At 20.8% G+C, this 9,948-nt stretch overlaps 4 protein-coding genes across 4 annotated transcripts in view; 1 reads left to right on the forward strand and 3 right to left on the reverse strand.

The window, feature by feature from the left end:
* Positions 1 to 413: 413 nt before the first annotated feature.
* Positions 414 to 1,760, reverse strand: PRSY57_0303000 (lipoamide acyltransferase component of branched- chain alpha-keto acid dehydrogenase complex, putative; the record flags this gene model as incomplete). The annotated part of the gene is made up of 1 exon (XM_012905659.2): positions 414 to 1,760. The coding sequence occupies one exon, from the start codon at positions 1,758 to 1,760 to the stop codon at positions 414 to 416; it is 1,347 nt and encodes a 448-aa protein (XP_012761113.2).
* A 1,506-nt stretch (positions 1,761 to 3,266) lies between these two features.
* On the forward strand, positions 3,267 to 5,048 carry PRSY57_0303100 (IBR domain protein, putative; the record flags this gene model as incomplete). The annotated part of the gene is made up of 1 exon (XM_012905660.2): positions 3,267 to 5,048. The coding sequence occupies one exon, from the start codon at positions 3,267 to 3,269 to the stop codon at positions 5,046 to 5,048; it is 1,782 nt and encodes a 593-aa protein (XP_012761114.2).
* A 348-nt stretch (positions 5,049 to 5,396) lies between these two features.
* Positions 5,397 to 6,272, reverse strand: PRSY57_0303200 (phosphatidylethanolamine-binding protein, putative; the record flags this gene model as incomplete). The annotated part of the gene is made up of 3 exons (XM_012905661.2): positions 5,397 to 5,542; positions 5,657 to 6,016; positions 6,185 to 6,272. 3 exons carry the CDS (start codon positions 6,270 to 6,272, stop codon positions 5,397 to 5,399), a joined length of 594 nt encoding a protein of 197 aa, XP_012761115.1.
* Positions 6,273 to 7,433: 1,161 nt separating this feature from the next.
* The window catches only part of PRSY57_0303300 (inner membrane complex protein 1a, putative), a gene marked incomplete at both ends in the record, with an annotated part of 3,140 nt that continues 625 nt past the window's right edge, over positions 7,434 to 9,948 (reverse strand). The window contains 3 exons of the mRNA XM_012905662.2: positions 7,434 to 8,590; positions 8,708 to 9,546; positions 9,682 to 9,896. Coding sequence (XP_012761116.2) covers positions 7,434 to 8,590; positions 8,708 to 9,546; positions 9,682 to 9,896 — 2,211 coding nt within the window. The remainder of the gene's footprint in view (positions 8,591 to 8,707; positions 9,547 to 9,681; positions 9,897 to 9,948) is intronic.

Below are 9,948 nucleotides of genomic sequence, written 5' to 3' on the forward strand. Positions count from 1 at the left end.
TTTTTCTACTCCATAATGTTTTTAATAAATGAACACAGGAAAAATATATATACATATATATATATGTGTGTGTATTTACATATATTTTTGTAATAATATCTTTTTTTTTTTTTTTTTTTTTTTTTTTTTTTTTGTAAATGACCTATTTGTTTTATTTTATTATCTTATGTAATTTAATATGTTTCTTTTCTTTTATAAAAATAAAAAAATATAAAAGAAAAGAAAAGAAAAAAAAACATTTAAATATATAACACGAAGGTTATTCAAAAAGCATACATATATATGTATGAATACACGAATTGGAAAATATATACATATATATATATATATATATATATATATTTATATATTAATTCATTGTATGTTTTGATAGAATATTCACAATATTTAATTATTTCCTTTTTCTGTCTTTTTTATTCCAATAGTGGTCCTAGGGATGCACAATTTTCAATATTCATTTTTAACATTTTAGAAAACTGAGCTAAGGTTGCTCCATCTATATACCTATGGTCAGCTCCAAAGGTGAAGTTTATAGTATCAGCAACTAATATGTCATTTAAAGAATTTAAGTCATTGGATTCATCTTTTAAAAGTAATTTTTTTTCCATTTTGCCTATACCTATTATACATGCTTGGTTATCAAATACTATAGGAGTAGCAAAGGTTCCTGATATGGCTCCAAAATTACTAACAGTTATTGTACCATTAGTAATATCACTTTTACTAAGTTGCATATTATTTGCTTTATCACGTAATGATAATAAATCTTTTTGAATATCTAAAATATTTTTATTCTGAACATTTTTTATATTTGGTACTAATAATCCATGAGGAGTATCAACAGCTATAGATATATTATGATTCTTATACATAGTATAAGTATTAGTTTTAAAATTAAATTTGGAATTTAAAATTGGGAATTCTTTTAATACATTAGATATTAATTTTATAAGTATACATGTAATAGTTATATTAGTTTCTTTTGTTTGTAAATTTTTTTGTTGTTCTTTATATGCTTTTCTCATTTTTATTAAATTATTTATGATACACATTTCATTTAAATGAAATAATGGTACTTGTAAAGATTCATTCATACTTTTACACATAGCTAATTTTATACCTTTTAATGATACTTCATCAATAATATCCATATCATTATTATTCATATTATTACTACATTCATTTTTAACAACATTATTATAATATAATTCCAAATCTTCTAAGCTTATATTAACCTTATTAAAATAATCACCAACTTTATTTAAATTTACTTTATATTCGTTTGCTTTTCTTTTAACACCTGGAGATGCTTTAATATAATCATTATTGCTAACATCATCATTTAAACTTAAATCACTTTTATCATCTTCTTCTCTTTTATTATTTTCCTCGTTTTCTACTTCTTCTTCATCTCTTTCAATAATATCATCATATGTATCTATCTCACAGAAATATGATCCAACTTTTAACATATCATTTTCATTTAAATATTTTTTTACCAATACACCACTATATTTACTAGTTATATCTACAGCAGCTTTGTCACTTTGTACAGTCAACAAACTCTCCATTTCACTTACTTGATCACCTTCATTTTTATTCCACTTGGTAATTTCCACTTCTGATATCCCTTCCCCTATATCAAATAATTTGCATTTCACAATCTTAAAATGTATTGCACTCGTGTTCAGGTAATGGCGGCCTTTAAATGATTTTCCCTCGATTCTCCTAAGCACGTTTAGTACATTCTTCACAAACATATTCAAAAATATAAACAATGAAACAGTATAATATGTTAAATATATATATTATATATATATATATATATATATATAATAGAGGTGTAAAAAAAAAAAATTTATATATATATATATATATATATATAAAAGCGTTTTCCTAATATATTATGGACATATAAACATATACGTGATATATCTATAATTGTTCATTTCACTCACCTTCCGTATTATTCTATATTATCTTTTAAAATTAATTCACGCAATACATTCTTTATGTTATCTCATACGAATAATGAATATATAAATTATATATACATTATATATATCTTATGATACTATATTTTATATAATTGTCAAAAAAAGAAAATACATATATATATATATATATATATAATTTCCAAATTTTCATCAAATTGTGTTAATATATATTTTATTAATTTAAAGTATATACATATATATATATATTTCTTTTTTTATTATTATTTATAAATACTGTTATACTAAAAAAAAAAAATTAAAAATTAATTTGCACATATATATATAATATATATGTAATACTCTTAAATAATTAAATATTTATTTCAAGTATTATATATATATATATATATATATATATATATATATCATGGGAATATAATAGAATATATAACAACAAATATATTTTATAAAAAGATTATCAATTATACGACAATTTTTAATTAAATTATTATAAAAACATATGATATATATTATATCATAAATATATTATATATATGTATATTTTTTTTTTTTTTTTTTTTTGTTTCATATTTTATTGAAAAGATTTCAATGTATGTGTGCATATTTCTTCTATTTTATTTTACTCTTAAATTAAAAAAAAAGAACAAAAATAGATACATTAAGAACGAAGCTGAAAGATAAGAATGTAAATGCTATACATACATAAATATATTATATATGATCACATATATAACAATATTATATATATATAATATATATATATAATATATACATATGCGCCTTTTATTTAAAGGCCTTTAAAACTTATAAAATGGTATTAAAAAAAGTCGAATGATTAAATTAATATATTTATAAAAGAAAAATTATAAATAAATAAATATATATATATATATATATATATATATATATATATATATATATATACATTTTGTATATTTCTGTTTCCTTTTCCTCCTTTTTTATAATAAGACTTTTTAATAAAACATTGAACATATATATTTTAAAAATATATATTATCAATTTATAATGCTATAACTTATACCGCTCTGTACTTTCTTTATGGTTTCAAATCTTATAACTCCGCTTTTGAAGTAAAATTAAAAATAAAATTAATATATAAAAATATATATTTATATATATATTACGTATAACTGTTTTCGTTTTTTCTTTTTTTCTGTTTCTCTTTGTGACCACCAAAATACTTGCACTCGTAAAAAGCACACATATAAAAAGATTTATACATACATATATACATACATAAATTTATACATACATAAATTTATACATACATATATACCTACCTACATAATGAACATACCAAAAGAACAAAATAAGAACGAGCAAATTAATGTTACCATAGAATATGGAAAAGACAAAAAAATGAAAGTAATTAAAACACCCATAAATAATACCAAGAAAAATAATATCATTAACCATGATTATGATTATTCAAATATAAACGATAAATATAATAACACATCTGATTGTTATTTAATGAATAATGAAGATGGTATAAATTTGTACTTAAATTATTATAAAAAGAATTTCTTGAAATTTCAAGAAAATAATTTATATAATGTTTATGAATTAAAAGATATAGAAAAAAAAATGGAACTAGCCATTTTAGAAATTATGAATTTAATTAATATACAATATGATTATGCTTATCATTTTCTAAAAGCATATAATTTTAATTCAAATGATTTATTGGAAAATTGGTTTAATAATTCAAAAAAAGTATTAACAAAATTAAAGTTATCTCATTTGAAGGAAGAAGATATATTAAATAACAATAATAATAATAATATACATGACCCCATGGGAAAACAGAAAAAAGAACAATGTGTACATAATTGTAAACAAGAAAAATTTATTTGTCCCATCTTATTTTTAGAATGTGATATAGAAGATACATATACATTGTCATGTGGACATAAATATTCAAAAGAATGTTTAAAAAATTATTTGAAAACCTCATTACAAAATGATTTTGAAGATGATATTATTACTAAAGAATGTATAGATCTAAAGTGTAATAAAATAATTAAAAAAAACGACTGGAAAAATATTTGTGAAGAAAAAGATTATCAAAAATATTTATATACCTTATTACATATATATATAAAAAAAAGTAAAGATTTAAAAAAATGTCCAAACAAATCATGTCCATATATAATTCAATCTGTCATGTTAAATAATAACAATGTTATCTGTAAATGTGGATATCACTTCTGTTTTGAATGTTCACATGAATTTCATAGACCTCTTTTATGTTCATTTATTAAAAAATGGTATGAACTCGAAAATAATGATGATCATAATATGAAATGGATACATGCATATACAAAAATATGTCCTAATTGTAATAAACCTATCGAAAAAAATTCTGGATGTATGAATGTCAAATGCATATGTGGTTATAGCTTTTGTTGGTTATGTCTTGATAATTGGAAAAATCATAAAGGTGGATTTTATAAATGTAACAAGTATTTGGAACATAACTCCAAATATAACGAACAGAAAAAACAAAAAAAAAAAACTGATAAAAAAAAAGATGACACCGTAAAACCTTATGATGAGGAAAAAGAAGACACAGAGAAAACACATGACAATGATAATATACAAAACAGTCGTGAGGAAAAAAGAAATTCTCATCTGATACTCAACAGATATAACCACTTTAAATCAAGATTTAATGCTCATCAGTATGCTGAAAATTTTTCTATACATACACAACTACTCTTTTTATATAACTTCTGTAAAAATTATAACATTCATTTACATAAAATGAAGTTCTTTGAAGATGCCATTATTCAAATTATAAAATGTAGAAAAATATTAAAATGGTCCTATACATATGCATACTTCTCAAATTGGAAAAGTGATAATCAGAAACATCTTTTTGAATATCATCAAGGGGAACTAGAAAAAAATCTTGATATCTTACAAACCAAAACAGAAGATATAAACTTAACAGAATTTAAAAATAATACAGATAATGATATTGTTAGGGACATACAACAACTTACTCAAATGATTGATATATTTTTTAAAAATATTTGTGAATTTATGGAAAATAATTTTGTTTAGCACACTTTTTAAATTAACGTATTTTAAAAAATATAACAAAATTTGAATGTTTCATGGAATTTGAAATGTCCCACGATAAAAAAATATATATATATATATATATATATATATATATTATTTTTATTTTTTTCCTTTTTTTTTTTTTTAATATAAAACGCTTTATCATTTTTGAAATTAAAAATATGATGATTTTCATGTGTCATTTGATATAAGAAATATTTTTTGTAAAGATAAAATGTAACACTTTACTGATCAAGTAAGAAGAAATGTGATAATATACACACACGCATATATATATATATATATATATATATATATATATGATCATCATTTTATTATCTTCTCTCCTTATATGTGTATTTTTTTTTTGGGTATACATAATGAATATAAATATAAATTATCAATAACAATATGTTCCTCTCTACTCATTCTTTTCAAGTACGCTATTAATTCAAAATAATCTGCATCATCAGAAAGTTCTATACGTTCATTTTCTATAAAGTAAATAACAAAATAGTATCAACATATATAAATATATATACATATATATATATATATATATATATATATGTATCATATTACATTCACAATATATTATTTTTTCATACTTAGCGCGTATATGCTAAATTTTAAACATTCAGTTGATTGCTCTTGTAGCTCATTAGTAGAACATGGACCTTCATAACTTCTTTTTTTAAAAGAATTTAAACCAACTACGGCATTCATTTCTTCAAAGTTTGTAAAATTATTTATTAGATTTATATGTCTAGGTATATTCCATGCTATAAAATGAACAAGCCTAGTAGAATTATTCATGCTTGTCAATGTTATAACATAAGATTTTGTTCCTTTGTTTTTATCTAGCCATTCAAATGTAGGCAATGCATTCTCTCCACCACAATCTTTGTTATAAAATTTGGAATCTAATATTTTTACTTTGTCGCTATCGCAATGATGTTCTCCAAAATCTAACACATAATTATGTATATATATATATATATATATATATATATGAATATACAAAGGAAAAAAAAAAATATATATATTAGTGTATATTATAGTAACAATAAAATAGTTTAATTATTATCCAAATATACATAAATTTTTATTTTTTCTTTTATTAATAATTTGAATACCTGAATTTACCAACTTAATATCTCCCCAAATAAATTCGACACTACAAAGATAATACCATAGTAGGACTACATATTTAAGGTTAAACATTTTTTCTATAATTAAAATTAACAAAGGAAAATAATAAAAATGTGCTATATATCAAAAAAATTACAAATATAAATATAAATATAAATATATATATATATATATATATATGTATATATATTTTTTTTTTTCTATTATATATTTTCGTTTTTATAATTTTGTTTATCTATTTACATATTCTCTCCTTAAATATATAAATATTTCTTAATAAAAAAAATTGAAAAATATTATATACAAGTGAAAAAAAAAAAAAAGAAGAAAAGAACAGAACAGAAAAAATAGCTTAACCGCTCAATTTATTTGAACCAATGTATATACAACGAAAATATGTAAATAAAAATATATATATATATATGTTACATAATGTCCCTTTTACAAACATATGTCTTCTTATCAAACATGTTTCTTCTATATTCTATAGCATTTATTAATATATTGTATTTTACTTTTTGTCTGTCTTTTAATATATTATACAATGTACATACAATAAAAAATAACAAATATAAGAAGTTATAAATATAATCTTTTCACTTTTTTTAAAGGTTACACATATATGTCTTATGTTTGTATATTAAAAAAATAAAACAAATATAATATAATATAATATAATATAATATAATATAATATAATATAATATAATATAATATAATATAATATAATATAATATATTTATTTATATTAACATATATAACACATTTTGAGCACACATATTAGACAATGATACATGGACATATGAATTTGAAAAAAATATATATATTCATATTATTAGTTTATTATAAAATAATAAATTTATACAATAAAACATTACATATATATATATATATATATATATATATATATATACATAAGTGATTCTTTTTTTTTTTTTTTTTTTTTTTTTTTCCCAATTTTCATGGGACCTGTTATTATATATTTCATAAAATATTAACCAGAAATATAACAAAATTAAATAATATTGTAAAAAATGTGAAAAGTAACATTAATAATATATAGAGCATATATAAAAAAAATACACTTATTTTGATTTCATTAGTAATATATATAATATAATATATAATGTTTATTAATTTGTCCAAATTTTTGTAGACAACTAATATGCATTACAAAAAAAAATAATAAATATAAGGAATAAAAATGTAAATTATATTTTGTTCATTTTGTATTTTATTTATCACAAAAATAGTTACAACATTTACTATTTGACTTTTCATTTTGTTGTTCTTCTTTTATGATTTGTTCATATAATTTTATTTGGTGATTTTCAAAATTTTCATAATTATTATAGTTATCATAATTTATTTGTTTATTCATATGTTCATAATAATTGGATTGTTTATTCTGTTGATCTAAATTCTGAATTATTAAATTATTATAATAATTTTCTAAATTACGAATATTACCAGGACTGAATGGTGATATAATTGGATTGGCACTTTTTAAAAATTCATTATTTCTCATAATGTCTGACATAACTATATTTCCACTTTGTAAATTATAGTTTGCATTTACACTAGCTCTAATAAAATCATTATTGTAAAGTTCATGTGTTTTTAATGTATCTGTTTGTATCCATTTATTTTGTAAATATGTCATAGCTAATGGATGTGATGGATATAAAGAGGCAGTAAGTTGTTCTTCTATATATTTATTTGACGTGTTATTATTTTTATTTTTTTCTATATCTTCTTTCATTTCATTCATAAATATATCACAGTTTTCAAAAAGATATGTTTTTTCATTTTCATTCAAGTTCAAATTAATATCATAATTTGTCGGAAGCATTTCATTATCATCTTTAAATCGTAATTCTTTTGATACATTAATTATGTCATATACTTTTTCTGTTTCTATATTACTTTTATTTCTAACAAATATATGTTCTTCTGCAATAACTTTCTCTTTTTCATCATTATTAATATGTGCAAAATCATTATTTATTTCATTTTTATATATATTATGATTTTCTTTTGTAACACTCAATTTTTTATGTATTTCTTTACCATATGAATTTTCATTTATTTCTATATTATTTACATTTTCATATATTTCTTTACCATTTGAATTTTCATTTATTTCGATATTATTTACATTTTCATTTATTTCTTTACCATTTGAATTTTCCTTTATTTCGATATTATTTACATTTTCATTTATTTCTTTACCATTTGAATTTTCCTTTATTTCTGTATTATTTATATTTTCATTTTTGTTAATAAATTCCCCTTCTTCGTCTTCTTCTAAGTATATAATTTCTTCCTCTTTACAATTTTCTTCGTTTGTACTTTCGTGCCCCTCCATTTTGTTGCCATTTTCTTCTTCATCTAAAATGAAAAAAAAAAAAAAAAAAATATATATATATATAAATAATTAAATATATACAAGATTGCTATGCATATATATATACATAAATATATATATATATATATGTATATTTTTACTTTTATAATATGGATAGAATTCACCATATTCCTTCTTTTTTTTCTCTGCTAAATGAGCATTAACTCTCATCCACATAGCATGAACATCATCTTGAGCTAACTCATTTGGATTAACTGCACAAGCCTTTTCCATATAATTCCTATATTTTATATCAACATCACATGGTATTGGTTTTATAACATCTTGTATCTTTAAGTAAGGCTTCTCTTTTATACAATCTACTTGATATACATCTGATATCCACTTAATTTTTGGAATAATTTTTCTCCTCACCGGTACAGGAACAAACGTATCTCTAAATTTTAATACAGGCACTTCCACATTAACCACAACTGGTTTAGGTACCATATAAGGCACAGGAACATCAACAGATATAGGCACATGTTTTTGTACTTCTATATTCTTTACTATTTTAGGCTTGAATACTTGTTCAATTCTCGGATTATGTAACATAGAATTAGTCTTCTCTTTCAATTCATCCATAGTTCTTGGATTACACATACAAGACCCACTAAGGCCATAACAATTTGTTTGTCTATTACCTTGAATATTTTTATTACAAAAACAAGAAAAGTTCTCTCGTGTACCAGAAGAAGTAATAGACGTATGCATTTCCGTAGTAGGATGCTCTATAATTACACCCTCTTGTTGTACTACAGGAAGACCATTCATAATTAATCGGGCACCATCTCTAATATTTAAATTAGCATGCTCTATATACCCCCGTTCTACATTTCTGCCTTCCTCTTCATTATTTGTTTCATCGTTTGTTTCGTTTATACACGTTGTAGTTTCATTTTCTTTCTTCGTCTTTTTGGAATCATCCTTGGGAATATACCTAATATGAATAAAAATAAAAAATAAATATAATATGTAAACAAACACATACACACATATATACATACATATATATATATATATATATATATATATATATATATATATATATATTTCAATTTTTTGTATCATTTACTTTATAACATATTCAACAGTTTCCACTTCATGAAATCTTTTCATTTCTTTGACTTTAGGTACTTCAACTATTTTCTCTACAAACTTCTTGTGAAATACTGGTCGTTTTATAATATTTTCTTGTATCTCTACCTTTGGTACATACTTAAGACAATACTGTATATCGGGGACGTCCACAATTTTGTCTACAAACTTTACTTCAGGAACTTCAACAACCTAACAAAGAAAATATTAAAAAAAAAAAAAAAAAAAAAAAAAAAAAAAAAAA

Source organism: Plasmodium reichenowi, chromosome 3 (assembly GCF_001601855.1).
Source record: "Plasmodium reichenowi strain SY57 chromosome 3, whole genome shotgun sequence".
Classification (NCBI taxonomy): Eukaryota; Apicomplexa; class Aconoidasida; order Haemosporida; family Plasmodiidae; genus Plasmodium; species Plasmodium reichenowi.